This window comes from Tetrao urogallus (assembly GCF_951394365.1).
Source record: "Tetrao urogallus genome assembly, chromosome: 1".
In the NCBI taxonomy this organism is placed as follows: Eukaryota; Metazoa; Chordata; class Aves; order Galliformes; family Phasianidae; genus Tetrao; species Tetrao urogallus.
Genome location: NC_136813.1, coordinates 102,660,107 through 102,685,518, shown reverse-complemented (window position 1 = coordinate 102,685,518; position 25,412 = coordinate 102,660,107). Strand labels below are relative to the sequence as shown.

General features: G+C 49.0%; 2 protein-coding genes across 3 annotated transcripts in view; one reads left to right on the top strand and one right to left on the bottom strand.

The window, feature by feature from the left end:
• IGSF3 (immunoglobulin superfamily member 3) overlaps nt 1–8,315 on the top strand; it is a gene marked incomplete at both ends in the record, with an annotated part of 74,525 nt that extends 66,210 nt beyond the window's left edge. The window contains 4 exons of the mRNA XM_079549581.1: nt 1,958–2,368; nt 4,101–4,508; nt 7,366–7,800; nt 8,065–8,315. Coding sequence (XP_079405707.1) covers nt 1,958–2,368; nt 4,101–4,508; nt 7,366–7,800; nt 8,065–8,315 — 1,505 coding nt within the window. The remainder of the gene's footprint in view (nt 1–1,957; nt 2,369–4,100; nt 4,509–7,365; nt 7,801–8,064) is intronic.
• A 4,027-nt stretch (nt 8,316–12,342) lies between these two features.
• On the bottom strand, nt 12,343–21,938 carry ADPRH (ADP-ribosylarginine hydrolase; the record flags this gene model as incomplete). Of its 2 annotated transcripts, XM_079549424.1 has the most annotated exons (4): nt 12,343–12,736; nt 13,545–13,905; nt 20,272–20,618; nt 21,883–21,938. In XM_079549424.1, the coding sequence occupies 4 exons, from the start codon at nt 21,936–21,938 to the stop codon at nt 12,343–12,345; spliced, it is 1,158 nt and encodes a 385-aa protein (XP_079405550.1). The 2 variants fall into 2 exon arrangements, with proteins under 2 accessions (XP_079405550.1, XP_079405551.1); XM_079549425.1 differs by lacking the exons at nt 13,545–13,905; nt 20,272–20,618.
• Between the last annotated feature and the right edge of the window lie 3,474 nt (nt 21,939–25,412).

Genomic DNA, 25,412 nt, shown 5'->3' with positions numbered 1-25,412 from the left:
AATAGATATAGGGCTACTGACTTAACATACACAGTTGCTATAGTAACAGAGGTTTCCTTAGTAACGGTTGCAGAAAATAATCCAGCACCAATTAAAAATAAACTGTTTGGAAAGGGGGTTGGGGGAGAAAGGAAGCTGCCGAGCATCACCTTCCACATTATTGGCTCCTCTCTCGGGGACTCAGAAGATTGATTAATGCCTGAAATAACCTTCCTTAAGAGCCCAGAAGGTGGAATGGGCGGGTGGCTGAGGCTGCTGTCCTGGGCTGAAACAAAGGGGATGGAGGAATGGTGTGTGTCGGGTAGCAGGGGTGCCACAGAAATACAGTGATGCGATGCTAAATCTCTCCATTAAGTTGAAGTCTTTTAAAGAGGAAGAACGAGGGGCTGCTTTCCCTCCTTCTCTCCCTCCACCGTCTGCATGCCATGCCCATAACACAGCTTTATTAGCATACTTATTAATGCTGTGTGCAGGGTGGGCTCCAGGGGAATGAGTTACCAGGATGCCTATCTCTGATACTGTACTGAAGCACAAAGTGTCACTGTAGCAGGAGTTTCTTCTTTCTGTTTGATGTTGTTTGTGTATACCCTCTGTCCCCCTGGACTCGTCATCATCACTTGTGCTGGCAGGCATCTGAGACCCTGGGGTCCAGGGGAAGCTGGAAGGAAGGCGGAACTTGAAATGAGAGAGGGGGCAGCGTGTCTTCCTCGCAAACACGGGATGCGTGGGCCAGGTTTCCAGGGCATGGATCTGCACAGCTCCCCTGGCAGATTTCAGTCTTCTGTGCCTGTAGCGCTGCGCTTCATGCAGTACCTCTGGTACCCAGCGGGTTTCATTTAGAGATTGTGCACAGGGACTATTCTCTCAGCAGCTGCCTGTTCGAGGGGTGCAGCCATGTGAGGTGGTGGTGGAGCTGGGAGAGGTTTGGATTGGCTGGCTGGAACAGCACAGTGCTATGGGCCTTCTGCATCTCGGCTATCGCAAACCATTATAGGCTGTTATTGGGACACCCTTCATCAGTTATTCCTGAATGTCAGCACTCAGGCGAAGGTGGTGGCAGAAGCTGCATGTCTCTTCTGCCCTTTAGCTGGTGAGCTTTCCTCCAGGGTATACCCAGTGCAAGTGTCACATGAGGGCGCCTTGTATCCTCTGCAAGCAGCAGTGCCTTTGGTCCACACTCACTGCAGCTGCTTGAACACGTGCAGGGGAAGGCTCTGTCTGCTCCTACAGGGAGGGGGAAATTGGAAACCAGCGTCACTCTCTCCCCTACATGGACAAGACCTAACGTTGTCCTTGAAGCTGTGACCGCTCAGCTAGCAGAATGGGAACTGCCGTTACGCTTGGGAAGCAAGAGCAGTGGTGTGTCTGCGGCTTCTCTCAGGTTACACAATGCATGGTGGACCTGGGGCTGGCAGTCCTGACCACTTCCCTGGCTGTAGCGTGTCTGTGGGTTACTTGTCCCACCAGTGTGACAGCAGTAGAGACTTGTTTAATTCACTCTTCCCGGAAATGGTTTTCTGTGAAACTACTCAACAGCTCATTGGTATAAGCTGTAATTTCTGTGATTCCATCGTCGAAAAACTCACCCTTGTGTCTAGAGAACCGTTGTAGAGACAGGGAATTTGAGTTTGGGTGTAGCCTTCTTGCTACGTTTGATGCCTTAGACCACAGTGAATTGAAAGAAAGGATTTTAGAGGAGAAATTGTGAAAAAAGCAAGTCTCTTGCTGAAAGGACCTGATGGGAGGATGCAAGAATAGAAAGAAAGCAAAAAAAAAGGGCTTTGGTGAGAGAACATCTAAATGCTTCTGTTCCGAAAGTCCAGTGCAAGTGGGACCCAGGCAAGCGCAGTCACATGTGCAGCTGGGGGAGAGCTCTTGGGTCCTCCCCAGACAGGTGAGTTTCTCTTCCATGTTCACACCCCACCTTTGCTCACCTTCCTTTGTCTCCCCCTGGCAGTGACCAAGCTGCAGGTGAGCAAGTCGAAGCGGAGCATCACCCTGGTGGAGAACCGCCCCATCCCGCTCAACTGCTCGGTGAAATCCCAGACCAGCCCCGACTCGCACTTTGCCGTGCTGTGGTACGTGCACAAGCCCTCCGATGCCGACGGCAAGCTCATCCTGAAGACCACCCACAGCTCAGCCTTCGAGTACGGCACCTACGCCGAGGAGGAGGGGCTGCGGGGCAGGCTGCAGTTTGAGCGCTCAGCATCAGGAGGGCTCTTCAGCCTGACGGTCCAGCGGGCTGAAGTCCGCGACAGCGGCAGCTACTACTGCCATGTGGAGGAGTGGCTGCTCAGCCCCAACCACGCCTGGTACAAGCTGGCAGAGGAGGTGTCGGGACGGACCGAGGTCACTGTCAAGCAGCCAGGTACTGCACAGCACGCTGGTGGGGTCCCCTTTGGTTGATTGAGCGCTTGCTCTCATGTTCACCTCATGCTGAGCAGCTGGCGTCCCTCGTTCTACTTCCCTCTCAGCTTTGTCACTCTTTGCTTTTTGACTCTTTGTATTCTCATGCCCGCGCATCCCTGCACAAAGGGATGTTCCCCCTTTCACTTAGGCTGGGTTGATGTACATTCCAGCGTCCCACGTGAAGGATGTCAGCTCCCCTCTATTGAAAGAGCTGCTGTAACCAATCTGGTTTCTTTATCTGCAAGAGCATCATGTAGCAAGAGTGTCAGCTAGCGACCTAATGAGAGAGAACTGCTGTGTGCCTGCCTAGGAAAGCATTGTCATGTTTTGCTGCACAGTCTGTATCTTGGCAGGCGTAGAGAGTCTTATCTCTTTTCCCTCTGCACTGTATGCATGAGATGTGAGTAATGAGCTTAATGAGGTGGGGGAGCTGGCTGCCAGGAGGGGAGAAATCTGCTCTGGTGGTGGTTTCTGTGGTAAAGGAAATCTCTGGTAAAGACAGGCCAGCGTAAGCTGGGGACAGAGCCCTGATTTCATGGTAAGATGGGAGGCAGAGGGGCAAAGACCATCTCTGAGAGCAGTTTGCACCCCATGCATGCTGAGGCAAAGTGTCGTTACTTCACAAAGAAGCCTGCCGTGATCCTGCTTGCCCCAGATGCCTATTTCTGAGAAAGAAAATCTTTCAGGCAGGGCGGAAACAGCTGGATAGCAGGACCAGAGTAAGATGCTACGTGAGTTTTCTCTTGTCTGGATTTGGCTAGCTCAGTGTAGACTCTATCTGAAAGGGTGTGGGAAGGGTATCGGGTATGGTCCATAGCCGGTGCCCAAAGTGTTTGTTCTCCTGGTTGTGCAGGGAGCACAGCATGCCAGAGCACACTGTTCATTGCTGGTCCCAGCTGCTTGTTTCCATCTGCAAGTTCTCAAGATGGCTGTGGGGCAGTCAGGGAGGGGAAAGCTGTGATCTGTCCCCTCCCCTTCATCACCTGCCTCTCACTGTGCAGTGCCAATTGCTTACTGCAGCAGCTGTACCAGGAAAGTCCAAGCTGTGCCCCTTCATCGAGGTCGTGAAGGAATTAGGAGTGTACCACACGTCATTTTGCATAAAAGAGCTGATTGCAATCACTCCTGCTGTATCAATGAAGTTATGGAGCAAAAATCAGGGGCATTCACAATGCAGCGAAACACTGTGTGACTTTGCCCTTGTGCCACTTCTTGTTTTGCAGTAGTATTTCCCTATAATCAGCAGTCCCTCCTCTGCTTTTTTTTCCTTTTCCCAAAGCAGAAGAGCTTACTGGTTGGGGTGTGACCAGGCTCGTGCCTTCCACAACAGGAAAATGTGAGAAAATTGAGCTGTGACCTCTCTTCACGAGGTTTCATGCACCCGGGACCCCCCAGGTCCTAGCAGGAGATGTGGAGTTTCCCACTTCTCTGTGCCAAATGGTCAGAAGGCCCGTCTCATTTTCTTTTCCTTCTCTCTTCCTTTTTTTCCTCCTTTTCCTCTTTTTCTTCATCACACTATAGGATTGTAGACCTGAGGGAAGGGCATGTGGGGAGACACAGGACCCTTGCAGCCTTCGTTCACCTTGCATTTGAGGGAAATGGTTAGCGGGCATGGTGGTGATGAGTTGACAGCTGGACTAACTGATCGTAACCTTAATGATTCTTTGTTTTCTTGCGGTCCTTTCCTGCAGATAACCGCCTGCACGTGAACCAAACCCACAGGAACATCACAGTGCTGGAGAACCAGTGGGTGATGTTGGAGTGCCAGGTCAGCAGCCGGACCAGCCCTTCCTCACAGCTCCAGGTGGAATGGTACGTCTGGAGGCCAGGCCACCCAGAGAAGGAAGCCGTGGCCCGGCTGAGCCGTCAGAGCACTCTGCGCTACGGGGACCTGGCAACACTGGGGAATCTACGGGGCCGGCTCCACCTGGAGAGCCCATCACCGGGCCTCTACCTGCTCTCCATCCAGAATGCCACTGTGCGGGATAGCGGGGCCTATGACTGCCGTGTGGAGGAGTGGCTGCTTGACCCCAGTGACCGCTGGTATAAGCGGGCAGAGGACCTCTCTGGACTCACCACCCTCATCGTAAAGCAGCCAGGTGAGGAGGGTCTCATGCCACTGGCTTTGAGCAGTTCTCTGCCCTCTTGAATCAATGCAACAGGGCACCATCTGTGTGTCACTGGTAGTGAATCTGGGCAGTGGTTGGGACCACTGTGCTATGGGCCACAACAATGCTTTCTTGGCTGTCTTCATTGCCTTTTTCTGAAAGAGGCATGCTGCAAGCCCTGCAGAGCTTAGATAGATCTGCGATTTTTGTCACCACTGCACCTATATTTTTCTTTTTTAACAGCGCATTAGTCAAATTCAGTAAAATAAACTTTAATGTTATTCACATTTGGATTGAAAGTCAGATAGCAGAAGCACTCTGTGCTTCCCAGACATGTGCCCAAGGCGCCGGGTCCTTGCATAGGAAGAAAGCAGCAGTGGAGTCAAGGTATTCACTGATGTGCAGGCAGTTTGGCATGATGCTGCTCTCTGTTCCACAGGTAAAGAAGTACATGTAGGGCATGCAGCTCCATGGCTTTGTGGATTGGGACCAGGCAACTCATTACTGGCTAGGAAGAGCCAGCCAGTATGAGCGAGTGGATACTTGTTGTTGGCCAGGAGGCATGAGAGGCCCCCCTCTCAGTCATAATAGTGATTCAGGTGCCCTCTGTTCCATAACACTGTTTTGGCCATGTCCAGACCACAGGGAGGCAGGGATCAGGATGTTTTTCATGCTTTCTTTTGTCTTTGGGGGGGAAAAGTGCTGAAGAACTTAAAAGCAGGGAGAAAATTCCAGTTCTGTCAGTTTTAATAATAGATAACAAGAGGCAAGGACAATTTGCCTTGGGAAACACGGATTCTCTAGCTTTTAGGCAAGTGACGCCATCTTAAATGCCTGTTTGAAAGGAAGGCTGTAGGTTCAACAAAAGTTACAGTCCTGACTCGCTGGGTACCTTCCAGCTTTAAAAAAAAAAACATTCTGTGCTAGTATCTTTTGGTGCTGTATGCTTGCACATTTCATCACAGTGTCAATGACGTAGCTCTGCCACAGAGCTGGCAAAACAGTACAGTTCTGGGAAGGTTTTTGCTATAATTCCTTGCAGAGAAGATTTATGCTGCAGAGCAGGAGTTGTCTCAGGGGGCAGCCCAGCTTTTGTTCACAAAGTCCTTGTTCTCAAAGCTTCTCTGTGTGAGATGGCTTCAGTAGAGGGTCCCCAGGGTCCCTGGGCAGTCCCTGTACCTTGTGTGCCTGCACAGTGTGAGTGGAGCTCCTCATTCAGGCTAAATGTTGCCAGACTTAGTGGACGAGGGACTGAGTGTGAGGAGAAATCCTTTAGGTTCTTTCTGAATTGTGGGAAGATGTGGAGTGGGAAGAAGAGGATGAGTTGGGGGTGCACTAATTTAAGATATATAGATATGTGTAAAGTGTTTTGTTGTTGTTTATTTTTTCCTCATGGCAGGCGGTACCTAAAAAATGAGTGAATTTAAAAATAGATAGCTTGTGACTCACATCTCATTAGTGAGGATCTCCATACTCATTTTCCAGTACCATAGTTGTGAGCTAAGAGAAAAAAAAAAGCCTCTCGGCATCTTCAGAGTGCAATTCTCTTTCTGTTTAACTTGCTGAGATGGGGGAGGCTGTTTGTTTTGACAAGCCATTTCATTTCCTTCCCTTCCTCCTTTTTACCTCAGAAGTCCCTGAAATCTCAAGGCTTACCTCATTCCTGTAGGAATCTCCTGAGGAAGATGGGAGCCGAAAACACTCGTGTTGCCTACAGCCTTAACAGCTCTGGCCTTAATGAAAATTTTCCACAGGAAAAACTTATAGGACAGGTGCCATAGTGCAAAGCCCATTCTCCTTCTCCTTGGGGAGGGCACCCACAGCCTGCAGACTTCACTCTGGGGCACAGCAGTACCTAGTGCCCTCTCCCACAGGGCCATCTCCCACCCAGCTACCTGCAAGAGGTAGGGCTTGCCCTGCTGTCAGCACTAGAGGAGAAAGGGGCCTCTCCTCAGCGAGCTGCTGCCTTGCCCTTAGTTCTGAACTCGTGCATTAGGAAGGGCTTTTAATCTTTAAATGAAAGCTTAGATCTGGGCTGATTGTGATCCCCAGAGTATGTGTTCCCTGGCAGGATGACTAAATCAGATGTTAATTGCTCCTGAAGTCAGCCTTTAATCAACTCATCTTAGTTCTGGCCACTGTATCTCAGTTAGCTACAAACATCTCTCTAGCCTTGCAGTAAGAAAAAAGAAACAGAAACGTTAGGAAGCGTCCTTGCTGTTTTTGTTCTGCGGTCATTTCTGCAGAGAAGCCTGTTAACTAATTAACTTCCCAACTCAGTGGGAAAAAAAAAATCTGTCCTCACACATGTTAGACATACTGATTTTTCAAGTCCATTGAGCAATTTCGGGCATGCTAAGAGTGGAGTGAAATACACTTTGCTCTGGCAGCTGAGTAGTTGTGATTACTCCTCAGTGCCCGCTGGTACCTCCCGGCACATCCTTTAGTGTGTCTGTGTGAGCTGCAGCAGCACAGGGCTGTCAGTCAGCTAGCTCCAGTTTGGCTCTGGGCCAGGCGGAACACAGCGAGGTGAGGATGCTGCTTCTGTGGGGTTGGCTGCACGGGTGCTTGTGGGACTTGGCAGATCGTGTCAAGCTTTTGGGTTTTGCCTGAGTTGCACCGGCATTGCAACTGGTGGTTTTCAAGAGAAGGGTAGATGTGGCACTGAGGGACATGGTTTGTGGGCGCGGTGGGAATGAGCCGATGGTTGGCCTGGGTGACCTTACTGGTCTTTTCTGACCTTAATGATGCTGCGATTCTGTCCATGATTATGTGTTTGTGCTGGGAAAGGGTGGCTTTGCAGGCAGCATTTTGCTCCACGCTCACCTCTCCTCTTTCGTTATCTCAGAGCCCACCTTGCAGGTGGACACGGCCACTGCCAACCTCACAGTGCAGGAGAAGGAGTCCTTCCAGCTGGACTGCAGCATTCTGTCCCGCTCCAGCCCCGAGTCTCACTTCGCAGTGACGTGGTACAACCTCCGAGCCAAAGAGGTGGGTGGCCGTGCTGAAGAGGAAGAGAAGGAAGACGAGGAGGAGAAGGAGGTGGTGCTGAGCGTGGGCCTTGACGCCATTTTCAGCTCTGGGACAGGTCGCTGGCAGGACCGCCTGTGCTTCCAGCGGCTCTCGGCAGTGCTCTTCCGCCTGACGGTGCTGCAGGCCAGTGGTACTGACACGGGCAACTACTCGTGTCGTGTGGAGGAGTGGCTGGCAGACCCCAGCGGCGTGTGGTACCGGCTGGCCGAGGAGGAGTCAGGCACAGTTGCTGTTCACGTGCAGGATGCAGGTGAGAAGAGCCGATGTCCCCAGGCATCCCAGTCTTTCTCTAGGGAATTCTCTAGCACTCGTGTAACTCTTAGTGGGAGATAAACCTGAAACATGGCCTGTGATACCTTTCTTCTGGTGCTCCATTTTCCAGTATTGATGTCTTTCTCATAGCGCAATCTCCTGAATTGATACAGATTAATAAGCGTTTGATTTTATGTTTCTGAAAGTTTGTGGGCTGTTGCATTACAGACGGTATAAAATGTGACATCTTTCATCTTTTCAGGTTCCACCCTGCAGTCTGTCATCTGCTCCAATGACGCCCTCTTCTACTTTGTCTTCTTCTACCCATTCCCCATCTTCGGCATCTTGATCATCACCATCCTCCTGGTACGGTTCAAGAGCCGGAACTCCAGCAAGAATTCAGAGGGCAAAAACGGGGTTCCCTTGCTGTGGATCAAAGAGCCGCACCTCAACTACTCACCCACTTGCCTAGAGCCACCGGTGCTCAGCATCCACCCAGGAACCATAGACTAAAGGGGCAGAGGCTCTCAGGGGGACATGCAGAGAGAGAGAGAGGCAGAGGCACGCCAGGAGCCCTGAGGAAGAGTGGTTCTTGTTGTTCTTGTTTCAGTTGTTTCAGCGTCTGTGCTGCGATGCAGCAGCTGAGCTCTGTGAAGCGCACAGCCAGCATGGATGGGAAGGTCTAAGGCTTCTTCCAGCACGTGTGGGAATGCACCCAGCCACTGAGACAGACCGGAGGTCTGTGCGTTTGCTGTACATAGCGGATATTCCTCTTGTTAATTTTTGATGCCATCAGTTGTTGTCCCTTGGGACGTTACTTTTTTGTCGTCGTTTCTGTTTAGTCTCCCAAAGAACTGTAGGCTTTCCCCTCTCTCCACGGAGCAAGAAGTTCCCGGGGTGCTTTTGGTCCTGGGACCATCTTTATGGAGGTCAATGTGTCTGTTTACCAAAACAGACCTTGTTTTTCCTCCTTATGCTCTGTGCCATGGTGAAGAAGGTCTTTTTCCCAAGGTGTGCTGAGCCAGCTACTCCTCTTTGACATCAGATAAAGCCAGGACCATGTCCTGATGGGCAGGTTGGGGTATTAGGAAGTCCATCTCAAAAATGGCTTTGTCCTCATCATCTTTGTGCCTCCACATTACTGTTCTAGAGAAGGCAGTACTGTTCTGGGAGGAGGCAATTCACCTTTTGGGAGCATTTCCTGATATTGGAGAACCTGAATGCTCAGTGCACTCAAAATCGGGACAAAAGCAGTTTTGTTTATCTCCAGGAACTGAATGAGGGGATGGAAGGAAGATACCTGAAAGCTCTGACTTTGTTGGTTGCCAAGAGAGTCCTCTTACAGTCCAGTATACCAGAGATTGGCTTCTCCGTGTCTCCATGCTGCCACCTCTGACAAGGCAGCTCCCCTCTGTGCCCTGCTTGCCTGGGATGGGTGGCTGGATCCAGTCTCTGAAGGCTTCAACTTGACCAAAGTAGTGACTAAAGAAAGGGGGAAAGAGAAAGTACCAGAGGTTGGATTCCCAGTCCCTGGGTGGCTCAGCCAAGGAGTCCAGTCACAGACACACAGCGAGGACATGCAGGTAACCTCGTGTCACCAGGGTTCCCCGCTCCTTGCACTGCTTCCCAGTGCTAGCTTGGACTGGATAAGGGGCCTGCGGCACATCTACGCCCTGGGGGCTCCCATGTCCCTCTGGGTTGAGAGAAATATCCTATGTGTGTGTCTGTGTATGCCATCTCCAGGACTTCAGGAGGAAGTCAGGAGGAGAAACCATTTCACCGTAAGCCCTCTCTCCTGGCAAAGTCATCTGCTTTTGTTGTGCACAACCTCTGTGACAGGAAATGCTGTTCTTTCTGTGAAAGATATGGCTCTCACAAAGCAAACTGGGGCTCTCTCCACATGGGGCACCTGTGTTCCAGTACCCCATACTGCCAAGTACCCCTGTTGTGTCCTGTGGAGGAAACCGCCTCCTCCCCGATACACCTTAAACATTTTGTCTGGCGGAAGAAAGTGTTTGCCAAAAACGGCCTTTTGTTGTCTTCCTTGATGTCTTCCTGGCAAATCCAGCCATTTATTTCTTGCAGCATGGCTGAAACCAACTGGGGCAGATGGGTGCAACTACAAGACCCCCCGCCTTGTCTGAGAGAGGTGCCATGCCTACAGCTGCTGTCCTCTTCAGGAGGGTCAGACAGATCTTCGAGAAGAGAAGGGAACTTCAGGAGATGCTCTGTAGCACTCATGGGGTTGGTCCCCAATGCCTTGATAATTTGGTGGTGAAGCCTCAGGTGGGAGATCTGCACAGCACATTCTCTAGAAGATGAGCTACAGGTGGAGCTTGCATCTTCCCACATGGATGCAGACAGTCCCATTCCAGTGATGGGGGAGCCCGTCAGACCTTTGATGCCGACCACCTCTACTCCTTCACAAGAATGGTATTTGGTTCTTCCACTGAGAAGCCCAAATTTCACTCACCCTCTGCAAAGTCTCTCTCCTTGAGACATAATTGCTTACTGGCCCCATATGCATAATTATGCATAATATCACAGTTCTATATATATACATATATATATACATACATACCACGCACCCACGCACTTGTCTTCCCTTTCTGGATAAGAAGTCTGCAAAGAGAGGAGTGGGATGAAAAGCGAATGGAACTGAAGAACCACGACACGAACAACAGCAGCTGCAGCCAGTGGGTATTGTTTCATAAATTTAGTGTCTCTTGTACATACTGCTTGAGGGTAGGAACTGCAATTCATTTCAGCTTTAAAGGAGAAAGAGAAAGTCAGCAGGAGCTCTTCTTCCAGCGCATGCGCTGCATCTGAACCGAGCTCCTCCTCCCAGCCTGCTGCCTCAACAGCGCTGCCCAGACCAGGGCTCCGGTGGAGGGCTTTCCCCTGGCCCCCTCTCCATGGCCAGAACTGGTCCCTCCCCAGCCCAGCAGCTCTTGCACCAAGCCCAGGCTTTGCCAGGAAGCGGAGCCTGTGATGGTCCAGAAAGTATCTTGCCAGTGACGTTTCTTCATTGTTCTGGCAGTGTGTTGCCCAGTCTCAGACGTCTCTGTTTTTATAGGCGAACTCTAATGAGTTTCAACATTAAGCTTTTCAGACCACTCTCTCTGCTGTAACTTTCTATTATGAACCCAAGATGAAAGAGAGATAGCTTATCCATGCATGATGTCGGAAAAATGTTTGGGATTTTTTTTTTTAAAGAACAAAAAAAACTTTGTACTATGTTGCACTAAAACATGTTTTATACAACACACCCGAGAACTGTAGTAAACTGTGTTGAAATTGTGACTCATACTGCTGCTGGTGTTTGTCTGATCTGGGCTTTCATTGCGCCTTTATGCACAGACTCTGCATAGCGGTGTGCTGAATTCCAGAGCCAACTCCCCCTGTTGGGCAGCCTTTCCCTCCAGCCCTGTTCTCCACTGCAATAACTCCATCCTCCCCAGCAGTGCTTCACTACTCATCCAGGTGGAGCCTGTGGGCACCATGCCCCCCTCTGGCTCTCCCAGCATACTCTTCCTTCCCATCCCCTTCTTCCTCCCATCGTGGAAAATAGCATTTAACAGAGACATTCCAGGGCGATGTATTGAGTGGGACACGCTGTTTTTGAAATTGCTCTTGAAATAGTAAGTATTTTACTGTGCAATAGTCTGGATTTGAAGAAACATTTTTTAATGGAATAATACATGGTAAGTGGTAAGCAAATAACCATTAACACCAATAACCATCGCTGTAAGCAGATAAGTATAATTGAGTACAGAAGCTGCTGAAGTTGATGTAAAATGCAGCTTCCTAATGTTCTCCTTATACCCACCCTTATCTTCAATACAGGTGTGGTCAGCAGGGCTTACGTCCCCTGTTAACCAAACTGAGTGTGATACATTCCTGCACATAGAGCAGAAGTGCCATGAAGCTGCACAATGCACTTGAGATGCAACAGCAGAGTTTCTGTTTCTTTCTACGCTCATACAAAACAAAACAAAAAAAAAAAATGCAATCTGTTAAAATAATCACGTAAGAAAGCTTTCTTGTTCCTGAGGCAACTGGCTGTTTGCTTCCTCTCTTAGCAGGCTGAGGCAATTTCTGTTGTATTCACTGTGCAGAGGAGGAGAGCTTTTAGAGCTGGTGACAGTTCTCACTGACAGTACAGTACAAGGTAATGAGCTTGTATTAGCCATTGCTGGTTTAGTGCAAAGCAGCTCTGCCAGTCCTGTAGTCAGGCATGAGAATCCCTGATCCTCTCCGGCATGCTTAGAGTGGGAGGACCTTGTTTTGGGGCAGCTTGTTTGCATTTTGCTGCCTGTCCAGCTGCTGGAGCATTGCTGGCAGCGCTGCAGTGGGTGCTCCTCCTCTGCTTAAGATTCAAGCACTGTGCAAAGGAGGAGGAAATTCTCAGCTCAGCTGCTTGCAGGTTGGGTACACTGCTGTATGCTCCCATCAAACCCCCACCAAGCCCTCAAATGGTCTCCGTGCTGAAGCAAGCGCACTGACAGAAAATGCAAGCCTCATCGTGGCCTCAAGTACATTAAGCCCGGGAAATACGGTACAACTCCTTGGCCACCTGCTCCAGGCGCTCCCTGTACTCCAGGTCAGTGTAGAGGGAGGAGGCGATGCCACGGAAGCCATGCATGGCCCCCCACCAGCAAGCTGCAATGGCAGCGGTGGAGTCACTGTCCCCCCCATGGAAGAAAGCACGGTGAGCCAGCTCTGTCCAGGAGTCCCCTGCACCCAGCAGTGCATCATAGGCAATCATGGGGGCATCATGCCCACTGCTGCCCCCCCAGCCACTGTAGCTGAGGGAGGTGTAAAAAGAGTCCCTCTCTTCCACACCATACTTGGAGGGGAAGGTGGGTGGCGAGACCCCATCCAAGATGCCTCTCTCTTCCAGGTACTCTTTCCATTGCTTTTCAAAGTAAGACCTAGAATCACAGAATCATTACAGTTGGAAAAGATCACTAAAATCACCCAGTCCAACCACCAGCCCATTCCCACCATGCCCACTAGCCGTGTCCCTCAGTGCCACAATGGTTCTTGAACACTTCAGGGACTGTCACTCTCCCACCTCCCTGAGCAGCCTGTGCCACTGCCTCTTTCTGAGAAGAGATGTTTCCTAATTTCCAACCTGAACCTACAGTAAGAGGAGTCCTGCTGCCAAATCATACAGCTGAAAACATGCCACCCAAAGAGCCCGGAGTGGCAGCTCAGCATCAAGGCAGGCATCCCCCGTTGTTGAAAGGGACAGGATTTACAGTAAAAGGCACTGAGATTTCCCCTCTCTTCAGCCACATGGGTGAAGGCAGCCTAGCACCTGCCGCTGTCACCTCAAAGGATTCAAAGGCTCAGACCGAGAACTGAGTCATCCATAAGATTCAGAGTGCTTCTGTGCAGAGCTACACTGGGTGCACGTCCCCATTTGGTTACCACTTTCAGACTGAGCTCAGCCCCTTGCCTGGTTCTGTTCCCCAGCCCCGCTTCTCTTTCATCAGATCATGGCTGAGATGAAAAGCCCGGCTGCCTTATATCGGGTCCAAAAAGCGCTACGTGACACTAAACCTGCCATTTGTATGTTAGATGTATTTTTCCCAAACCCATCAGATCCCATGGCAGGGATGCACTGCTCTACGAGTCCACCATAACGTGACTCCTCAAGCTTAGGTATGAACAGAGCTCACCCTCCTGTGCTCTAGGTTCATTTTGCTCCCCACAGAACCCATCCCAGCAGCTCACCAGTGCTTCATGTTCTCCTCCACGGAGGAACCAGCGCTGCTCACGTAGGCCTTGGCACTCGGCAGCGCATCCAGCAGCCGCTTCCCCCAGGCCAGGGGCGGCACGCCATTCACTGCAAGTGCAGTGAAGAGAGCAGAGGCCAGGGAGCCCAGGTAGCCGGTGGGGTTGTGGTGAGTCATCCGGCCGCTCTCAATACTGACTTTCACCAGCGTGTCCAGCTCATCAGCACGGTGGAAACGCAGCCCGATGCACATGGAGCGCATGGCAGCACCGCAGCCACCCCCGCTGGGGCTGAAGGGAGCCTTCCAGGTCTCCGGTCTCGCCGGGTCCAGTTTCAGTGCATTGTCCATACATGTTCCACCTGGGCAGGGAGAGAGAGCCGGTGCTGGTAACGTGCCCCTCTGCACTGGAGCACAGTGCTTGCCGGTGCTGCATGCAGGGTGGTCTCCCAGGGACCGTTATTTGGCGTAAGGGATTCAGGCTTCCCTGAGAAAACAGCTGCTGCCTCCTGCCTGAAATTGCCAGCGTACCCTGGGTATACATTCCCAGAGAGAGCCAATCGTTCTGGTTTGTGAAAATAATTAAAAAGCCCAGGGAGGTAAAAAACAATCCCCTGCTGATTTATGTGTGTAACCGTTACAGTCAATATTTGCATTTCATGTTTCTTGATAGCATCTGTAAAGCACACGTACTGTATGTGCTAGATATGTTACGCACACACGGGACTAGTGACCTAGATGGACATAAGCGGAAGGGAAATTTGGAGGGCCATCAGAGCACCTCGATCCCAACTCACTGCAAGAATGAGTCTCTCTCCTTTTTTTCCTGATAGCTGTTCAACTCTTACACAGGAGCCGTTAATGACAGAGAGCCACCATCCTGCCCAGGAATCCTTCCCAGTGCCTCGGCCACTAGGAAATGTTCTCTGCAAGAAACCCAGATCTCCCTCACTGCAGTTTTGCTTTGTCGGAAAGTGATAAATCAAGTACTTGCCTCGTGGCAACAAGGTTGTGTGTATCTGGCTTTGCCGTGTTTCTCCTAAATCAGCTGAAGAACGACTGCAGTTGCTCTCTGAGCAGAGCCACTAGCAGCTAACTGTGCTGAGACTGCAAAAGGTGCGGTGAGCGCAGCCCAGCAGCACTGCCCAGCAGGCAGAGGATTCTGCGTGGCTGAGAGCTCAGACCCGAAGGGCCACACGTACCATACGTATCCCCATAGACCTACCCACCCTGAACTGTTCTCCCCAGCTTGAGACAATGAGTGTTTTCAGGCTTCTTTAACATCCTACAGTAATCAGAGCTACAGTTTTGTTATGCAAAGTATTTCACAGAATTGTAGGTGTTGGAAGTGATCTCTGGAGATCATCTAGGCCAGCCCCCATTTAATAGTTTTATTAAATTCCCTTCTAATTTTTAAATTATACAAGTGGTGATGGTCCATTCTCCACTCTATTCAACACTTCGTCCCTGCTCCTCAGCTCTCTCTTGCTCCAGGCAGACCCCCTGGCCCAACCGCAGCCCAGCTCTGCGTCTCCTCAAGTGGGATGGCACACACTGACTTCTCTCTGCCTGCCCTCATCCCTTTCCTATTTCTGCTATTCACTTTTCAAAACAATGATTCTGCTTCTTCCTGTGCTGCAGTTTTGGTAACACGTTAGTTAGCCCAACACATCCATAGGTAAAGCCACTTGAGCAAACGCATCTAAATTTCAGTATGCAGATACTTTCCTTGACTTCAGCCATGAAACAAGTTGGGAGTGCTAAGCATCCGGTTTGTGTGCAAGGAAGGGCAAACAAGTTTCAAGTATCAAATATCAAAAATACATTATTTTTCACTCTCTTTTGCTTTGGCCTTTTTACCTAGTTTTCTCTTCTAGACAGTTCTAAAATATTTCTCCTCCAGCAGAGAATAAAGTCGTGAGCGGATTTCAGGTACCTTCATTTGACTTTTTCAGTATGTTAGACAACAGCAAAGCTGGATTTGGAAGGCTGGGGTTCTCCCACCGTTTTGTTCCTCGTGCTCACTTAGAAAGCTGAGGTAAGTGGGAGAGAGTATGAAGAAGATTGCTCAAGAAACTTCATGTTACCAGGCATTTCTGCTATCTCAGGTGCAGTTTGACCTGCATGTCCCAGGACCTTGCTAGTCACAGTGAGACACTGCACTACATACTCTGCAGAACAGTTTGCTTCTTTACTTGCACACATAAGCTTGGCAATAGGACTTGGTATATGGCGGTCTATTTTACAGCTCCCTTGTAATAATCAAAATACATCCAAATCCAAGCACAGTTCTAAGATTGCCTCCCAGCCATGTGTTAGCAATAAATCACAGTTGGCTGCTGTCAGGAATAAGGTCACATGGATGATTTCATGGTCCTGATCTGAGTGTCTGTAGCATCCTTCTTTTTCTGACAGAGTTGCTACATTATAGGCATATTAGATAGGTGTGGGATGCAAGCTCTGTGCTTGCTCGCTCTGAATGGTTGCCTCAAACTGAAAATGTAGCTTCACCCTGTTGCTTTCAGACTGTTCATCCAGCCAGCCTGTCAGCTGAAATGAACTTTGAGAATGGGAACAGCCTATGCAAGGGTTCCCCATAGGAAAAAAAAGCAGGTTGCCGATCAGCGCAGCCCACGCTGTCAGGCTACTTTCATTCTCATGAATTCCCCACAGCATGACCCAGGCACAAACCTGTGCTGCAATTTCACCAGCCTCAGCCATAGTGTGCCTACGTGCCGGCCTCTGGTGTGATGCTTGTGTCGCACACTGCCCAGTAGATGAGCCCTGCTGCTTTTGCTCGGCCCAGACCCAAAACCTGGCTCTGCCCAGATGTTCTTGATGCATCCTTCAAGGCCAGGTTGAATGTGGCCTTGGGCATCTGATCCACTGGGTGATATCCCTGCCCATGGCAGGGAGTTGGAGCTGAGCGAGCTTTAAGGTCTCTTCCAACCCAAATCATTCTGTGATTCTGTGACTCGGCCTGCAGGAGATTTACAGAGAGAAAACTTCAGGGCCACACTTCTCAGCTGGAGGAAGTAGTGGGCATGGTGTTTGATAAGGAATGGCAAAACTGATCTAACTGAACAGTTATGATGTCCCTTCTACGATGTCTCAAATTAGGCATTGCATTCAAGCCTCTAAAGAAGCTTTCTATGGAATGGATTAGTTCAGTGCTGGCTGCTCCGCATCAAAACTGTTAAGAATGCCAGCAGTATAATTTCCAACTTTGCTAGGATTAACTGAAAATTGAAGCATTTTTCAAATCTGTATGTACTATGTTTATACACCTATAAGAAGACCCCAAAAGATTGTATTGGACAAAACCATGATTTTTAAAAAAGTTGTGCCAATCATCCTATGTGTCCTTAGTTAGATGGACCTCTTGGTGAGGACAGAGAGCAAAGAAACCAGGGCAGCTTAAAATCAAAATCTGCCCAACAAAAAGAATTTCGCAATCCTGTTGAAACTGTGAGGAAAACATTTTGTCAGGGCATTTTTGGGCAGGTTGAGAGCAGGCAACAAAACAGTGCAGAGAAGAAGCGAGACTGTTCTTTCATTAGCTGCAATGAAAGGAAAATGAGGAAGATGACAAGGCTTAAGCTGTTTTGCAATAACAAGCAAACAGTCACTTGCACAATATGCATATTACTTTAGGGCATCACCACTAATGCCCTGCAAACGAAAAGAAAAAAGTAGAACGAAGCAGTGCACAACAGCTAGGGCTCCCAAGATTTAAGTAGTACTGTAAATCATGTGCTTTTAAACAGTTAACAAGTTACATCATTGGAAAACTGATGATGGGAGACTGAGCTGAAATCATGCTCTTGAGACTTTTGAAAATCAGATTTTGGAGGAACTGCTGTAGGAGTCTCTGAAACCAGAAACTCTGGAAGCCTACTAAATCCTGGTTAGGAATTCTTTCACTAACAATGAGAACCGAAAAGTGACCTGAGGAGGGGACTGTTCCAAAGAAAGAAGAAATAGAAGCAAAAAGTCTGAAGAAAGCTGGATTGAGAAAGTTGCACCATGTACAACTAGATGGTATTTCTGGAATAGAATAATATCATAGAATCACAGAATCATAGAATGCCCTAGGTTGAAAAGGACCATGATGATCTAGGGTCCCCAACCATTAGACCAGCTGCCCAGAGCCACAATAAGCTTTTATTCCATTTATCTAGACTCTTACATGGATGCAGACGGTAATGGTTGGTTAGGAATTGTCAGTACATATAACAAAGGTGGGTTAAAACAACCGTGTAGCCATAGGTAGAAGACTTAGAAACAGAATGAAAAGCAACGTTTTGAAGAAGAAGGCTTACTGGAGAGCTGTGCAGGCCGAGTACTATATCATGAAAAAAGAAATATGGTCGGGGCTGTGGCACATCACAAAAAGCCATAATGGGTGTAGGGATTAACTTGGCATTGAATTAAGACAGTGAGATAGACGACCTTTGTCTCTGCTGTGACTGGCTGATGACTAATAAAGTTGTGGGAATCCCTTTATTATCATAGGTTTTGGTTTTCAGATCTGGATTCCCTTGCGTAGGTGAGCAATGTGACTTTCCCCCACCATTATGGGGGAATCTCCTCTCTATTGGGTGAAAATTGCAACAGCAAATTTCCATTCTCAACCTTAAAAGCTGCAATTCCCCAGTGAGTATTCAATTTGTCCAGAAAAGCATCATCTCAGGTTATACTCTCAGTTACAATCTATTCTGAATTGCCGTAACAAGTTACTGACAGGCAACTTCTATTGATAGGACTTATCATTATGTCATGGAGACCCTGAACTGCAGACGGCTTTTCAGGATACGAATTAGGCATTCCCTTTAGTAGTTTGTTAGTGAGCATTAAACAGCTTGGTCTTAGATTTCAGCTTTCAGAGGCCAAGGCAAGCCCAATTCCTTCCCTGCAGTTGCAGCAGGAGCGCTCCTGAATGCATTTTCAATAGAAAAGAGCATTTTCAATAGACTTCCATTTTTTCCATAGTTTCCCTCCACTCCAAAATGTTTTGATGTCAGTGTCCATGGACACAGTTCCCACTAACTAAGCGTCACATCTTTATTTAGCCAGCTAACCTGGCCTTTCCTTGTTACTCCAATTAGTTGCCGTAGCTAATTTATTTTGAAATCTTTCATTTCCATATGAGAACAGCTCTGGGGCACAGTTACCCACCTAAAGACTGCAGCAGGCATGCTATAAACCATAGCCATTAATTACTAACATTTCAGTTTCAGACTCTTTTCAGCTCAGGATTTCGTCACCAAACTTAGATGGCAGAGATAGAGTTAGCTTCCAGTTGTTGTCTCACTGCCAGCTGTGGTTGCTCCATCTTTGCAGACCCCATCAGCTAGGGGACCTACAAGACATTCCTTTGCCAAAACAGCAGTGGTTCTGTTGAAGTTTTAACCTCCTGATGGCTGCTATCCTGGCGAGCATCATTACCCCCTCTTAAATATTTTATTTGTCTTAAATATTTTATTTGTTGTCTACTCTGACAACAGAGATTATCCATCTTATGATGGATAAGAATGCTGATACTTGCATCCTTTATGGGAGGGTTGGAGGTGGCCATGGAAAGGTATGCAGAGTAAATTCCTGCTTGAATTTATTATCTGGTTTACTACGTAGAAATGCACAGCTCTGTCACTCTATGCTCAGTGACCCTAAAAGAATAATGCAGGGTATTTTCCCAGGAAAACAGTTTTAATGTCAAGCTAGAACATTCATGATATATTTTGGCCTTTCCAAATAGGCAAGTCTGAAACCTATTTATTTTTACTGTATAAACTGGGCATTACATCACAGCATTTGAGTGTTTGCTAGGCAGTTTGTGCTGCCTGAAGTAGCTAAAACTAGCCCAGCCTCAATTGCTCATATTTAATTCAAGCATTTGGATTAAGCTGGGCCAGCTGCACAGAAAAAGACAGGGTTGGTCAGCAGGCCTGGGTGAACCAGGAATGACAGGAATATATTGCATGCAGCTTGGCCACTGCAGCCTGTCCACTTATCGTTCCCCAAGCTGCCGCACCCTGTCCATCCCTGCTGCTTGTGGGCTGAACTTTGAACACTGCTTTTAGTTCTGTTTCTGCAGAAACAGAACCTGGAGCTACATGACTCAGAAAAGATAACTGTGACCTGACTGTTCAGCTGCAGAAAGTGGACAGGTGGAACTAGCCAAAAGTGGGCTTTGGGCTTAGTAATTATTCCAAGCAAGGATTTCTGCACTTGTAAATATATTTTATGTGCAATTTTTAGCATTTATTACCAGAAATTCTATATTAACTCTTTGTTTACCTGTTCTGCTTTAAGATGGCTCTTCTACATGGCTGAAATCATGCTTTTCTTTTAGGAATGTAGGAAAAGACATATTCCCTGTGCAAAACCTAGCATTCCTCCCCTGAGCTCAAGACAAGGCCTGAAACACCTGTAAGAATGTCTTATAAATGTGAGCAAAATGTTGTCTTCTCTCATCTAGTTCGGAGAAGCCCAAACCACTCCACCCTGCCTTTTTTCTATTCCCCCAGTTCATCCTGAAACTGCTAATGAGCGTAGAAAACTTTTGGCTGTGTGTGAAATACAACCAATGCAATCAATAGACAAAAGCAGAAGGTAAGAAGCATGGCCAGCCTTGAATCCAAGCTACAGGAAAGTGAGAGATGCTTAGCCACAAGGAGAGAGGAGGCAGAGGGCAGACCTGCCAAGGCAACACAATGAGAGGTAACCTGGAGCTCTGTTGTCCATGTCATTCATGCACTCCTTGTAGTTCTTTGCAATCAGGGAATAGAGATGCGTTAAATCTGGATTCTTCCCAGCAGCTACCAGGGCTTCGGCCGTGGCCAGGTGCATCACTGTGTCATCGCTGACCCTCCAGCCTTTGATGCTGAAATTGCCAAGTCCCCCCATGGCTGCCAGCTCCTTGTGGATGGCCGGGCCGCTTGTCAGGAACTCCCATTTTGCATTGTAGTAGCCCAGCGTGTCCCCCAGTGCACTCAGCACCATTGACGCCACGTAGTTTTCCATCGATTTAGGACACAGGTTTTGCCCCAGGACTGCTTCAATGTAGAAAGCACTACAAAGAAAAGAAAAAAAAAAAAAAGAGAGGAAGATAATAAAAAAAATAAAATTATTTCTCAGTTTAGTACAACTACTAAACACCTAACATTCAGCAGCCTGGACACTGGGCCCATCACTTAAAGGACTATATGCCTTCAAAGCACACCCTTGTCTGTGGATATTGGCATGCATGTGTAATGTGCAGGCATGTGTTGGTAAGTCTGTGTGGGGTGAGCAGGGAGAAGGAGGGGATTGTCTCCCTCTATTCTGCCCTTGTAAGGCCCCATTTGGAGTACCACGTCCAAAACTGGAGCCCCCAGTACAAGAAGGATGTGGAGCTGTTGGATTGGATCCAGAGGAGGCCACAAGGATGATCAGAGGGCTGGAATACCTCTCCTATGAAGGCTAAGGGAGCTAGGCTTGTTTAACTTGGAGGAGACTCCATGGAGACTCATTGCAGCCTTCTGGTACTTGAAGGGAGCTTACAACAAGGTGGCTGACATTTTACATCATTTGATAGTGATGGGACAAGGGGGACTGGCTTCAAACTAAAAGAAAGGTTAGATGTTAGAAAGAAGTTCTTTACTCAGAGGCATTGACACAGGCTGGCTGCACAGAGAAGCTGTGGATGCCCCATACTTGGAGGTTGGATGGGGCCCTGGGCAGCCTGAGCTGGTGGGGGGCAGCCCTGCCCATGGCAGGGGTTGGGGCTTGATGATCTTTAATGTCCCCCCCAACCTAAGGCATTCTATGATTCTATGAACATGCAGATAATAAATGCACCTCCTTTCAACGTTTTTGCCAAAAGTAGCTCGCAGGAGCCAGGAGATCAGAGCAGGCTCCCAGTGACTTTCATACCACAAAGATAACTTGAGAGTGAGCCCCACATTTACATAAGCAGGGTGAGTTTGTCTACCCTTCAGCAACATGGGGCAGGGCAAAATGGGCAGAGAGGGGCTCTGACCAACACTAAGCCTGTATCCAGAGGCTGGCTATGGAAGTGTGCATTGATATCGGCAGTCAGGCACTTGAGTGGGTATCGTAAACAACATTTCCCTTCCAGCCAAAACACTTAAAGCCTGCTGCTTTTTATTTCTGCCCTCAATATGGCTAAAGAACCCACTACTCTCCCTTCACCACTTGACTCAGGAAAAACGCCGAAAGAAAAACCACAGACGCAGCAAATATCTGAATTGTTAATCATCACTGTGAGACTTGCTGGGGGAGAGCTGGCTGCTTCCTGTCCACCAGCTTCGCTGCTACCCATCACCACTACTTACAGGGTCAGGATGGTGACCACGGGATGCCGGTATTTTGCACCACCTCGCCCAACCATCGGACAGGGTACCAGCTGATGTTAACAGCCCCTTCCGTGGGCCAGTGCAGATCTCCCGGCAGCTGACGAGGCCTCAAGGATGGCAGTGGAAGCGGCGGCAGCGAGTTCATGCGTCATTGCGCTGCGACAGCCCAGCCCAAAAAGAGGGGGAGGAGGGAGGGAGGCCTGCGCTGGCAGCACGGACGCTCTCAGCCATAGCAGCTGCAGTAGGGCTGTGGAGGAGCCCCCACAGCCGCCCTTGAGAGGAAGAAATCACAGTGGCCATGGCCCCAGAGCACAGAGGAAGACAGAGGCTGCCCCAGCTGCAAGGTGGTAGCCAAAGGGAGCACCATTCCTCGCTGCCCCCAACGACCCCACCATGCTTCACACCCATGGCCCCTCCGGCCTCTCTGCTCCAGTGCTTACACCCCACAGCCTGGCTGCTCCTGTGTTGGCCGCTGCTTCCTCTTCGGGGCCTCTCTCTCCTTTCATTTTCAGGATTCTTTCCTATCTCATCACCTTCTGGAGCCAAACAGTTGATTGAGAAATGTAGTCACCATGTGGAAATGAATTGTTTTACAAAAACATCTTCAGCGTCCTCCCTATGCTTCTACTGAAGCTGTGCACTGGTTTCGTGAGTGCACACACACACACACACACACATACACACACACCCCTTTAAGCCCGATCCACAGCCTCCTCCTGGCTATGAGCACACTTCAGCCTTTAGAACCTGCGAGCCTTCAGCATCTGCCTAGAGCTGCAGCAGGGCAGCTTGGCAGCTCGCTGAGCCAAGCCTCCTCTGGGCTTATCCCTGCCTTGGCTTCTGGCAGCAGTCCTGCTGCCTTGAAGCATCTGGATACCACTGCCTCCTGCAAGTTCTGCACTTTCTTTTTTGTCCTGGTGGCAGCTATGTGGCCAAATGTGCACACATTACTGAATGCAAGGAAGGAAAAGAAGCAAGAAGCAGGAGCAAGAAATGGGAATGAGCACATGGCTTAGGCCCCCCATGTGCAAGGCCTGAACTTTCTCACCAGTGGGTGATCCCTGACATGTGCTGTGTACCACAACTTCAGAGCCCTGATTCATGCAAAGAGGTACCAGCGGCTCATAGACGTGGAAAAAAAAAATCCCCAATGCCTATGAGAGAAAGCATTGGTAGTTTTTGAGCTGCAGACTTGGGGGATTTCAGTGCAATTAAGAGTGCAGCGCTGGGCGAGAGCAGAGTCCCTGGGGAATTTGGGGGCAAGTAAGAGTGCCGGCTGGAGCTGGGCCTGGGGGATTTCAGGTGGCTGAGAGCACTGAGCTGCACTGAGCATCCAACCCGGGAACTTCATACTTAGTGTCCATTCAGAGCTCTCCTGCTCCTCTGCACCCTGCTGCAAACATGGAGATCTAGAAGCCTCTGGTACAGAAAATAGTAACAGAAAAGGAAGTGGGGAAAGGATTTGCCAGTATCTCAGCAGAGCCAATAGTGCCTTCTGACCTTTTCTCATTCAGACTGCTGTATACAGAGCAGCTTAGAATTTATTCGGGTTTCTGTGACACTTAAAAGCAGAGGTTTGTCTCCTATGGTTTAGGCCTATGAGAGGGAAAACTCCTCCTGCTTTTGGTGGGCTCTCTATGAGGAAGGGCTCCTGCTGCAGCAGTAACAGCAGAGTCACAGGGTTCCCTACATGGACAGGGAAATGGGAGAACTCCTCTGTATTAACACAAAATGCCCGGGATATCAAAATCATTGGATTTTGCCATTGTTTCTGGTACTTCATTTCCTTCAGCCTCCTAGAAACTGAAACCAAAATATGCCTTGGAGTTAAGGATGTTAAAGATGTCACCAAAATGCAGTGAGTGCTATTTCCTGAGCAGCTGCCAACCGAAGCCATCATCAGGAGCCTGAGAGCGTGCGGTGGGGAGAGGGGCAATTCTCAAGCTTGATGCTTGTGCTGATCCCAGAAGAGTCCCAGGGGAAACCATGAGGAGAGCTCTCCATCAGGCACACACAAGTCTGGGACAGTGTGGGGCAGAATTGCCCTAACTCACCCAATAACATGGGGAGATGGGCACAAGTGCATTTTGCATTTGGCAAAGGCAACCTTCTGGTTTGGGGTCATGCAAAGAGTTAAAGAGTCATCATACTGCATCTTTCTGGGTTGTTGGGTGGTTGGTTTTTTTTGCTCTTGCAGTTTTGTTGGTTTTTTTAATGAAAATTTAGGCTGTGGTGAACCAATGGCTAGGATATGCCTTCTGGAAAGTACCAACTTGGAGCAGTTCACCGTGCCACGTGTTGGACACTGTGGTTAGTACTCGCTTAGACTCAGAATTTTCCTTCATGTTCATCTGGAAGAAAAAAGGGTAATTCTCTCTGACTAAAAAAAAAATGTGCCTCTCTAGATGAGCCCAGGATCAAGAGCCCACTGCAGGGGGCTGTGAAGGGCATGCTTCAGGCTGCATGCCAGCTAAGACCCTGTGAGACATTTCTGCACAGCACCTTCAGGCCAAGAGCTGAAAGAAGGTGCAAATTAAAAGCACATGGTCACAGCTCCAATTTGCTGAAATTTTCAGAATCTTTTCTTTCCCCCGTAGGATTCATAGGTAACTTTCCATGGCGTCTTTTGGGCTCTGATACATGTTCGTTTTGGAGTGGGGCCAATCTCTAACAGCCCATCATTCTTTTAACAGCTCCATTTTCTCTGTAATTTTCCTAGGTGGGGAATACTCCTGGGCTTACCCTAATTCTCAGTCACCTAATTCTCAGGTGTGTGCTTTTGTCACCGACCGATAAATAACAAAACACAGTAACAAACTGTGACCAGCAGTCAAAACAGCAGCTGGTAGCACCACATGAGTGCTGGGAACCAGGACAGCTTGCTGCAGGCACAGGAACAAATGATGAGGCAGCAGTGCATCACCCCAAGCGCACTGTGTGCTCCCTGGGCAGCTAGTGTCAGCGGGTGTTGCTGGCCCTGTACTTCCTTCACCCAAAGCACGGCAATGCACTTCCTGCCTTGGTTTCTCCATCTGGTGAGGCAATGACCCTCGCTTGCTGCTGTCTGTGGTCACGTCAGCGAGCGGCTCTCACCTCCCTGTGCTGTCCAAGGGAGCCTGGCTGACAAAGAAGGTGAGTGCCTCAACTCCAAATACAGCCTGTGTGTGAGGGGACGCCAGCAGAAAGGCTCTTTTCCAGAAGTGGGATCACGCATGGGCGTTTTTGTAAAGTGGCAAGAAAGATTTGACTGAAGCAGAGGAGATGGCAGCAGAGGTTGTGCCTTTGCATCATAGAATCATAGAAATTGAAAGGAACCTCTGGAGATCATCAGGTCCACCCCCCCCCCCGATAAAAGGTTGTTGATCCAGAAAGCAGCAGATGACTGACTTGGTTTCAGGTTTCAGCCTTCGTTTCAGCCTCTTACTCAGGAGACCAGGACACCGGATCAGAAGCATCTGCCTCCTTCTTTTCAAGATCCTTTTTTCCAAGATACTTACACAAACTGTCTA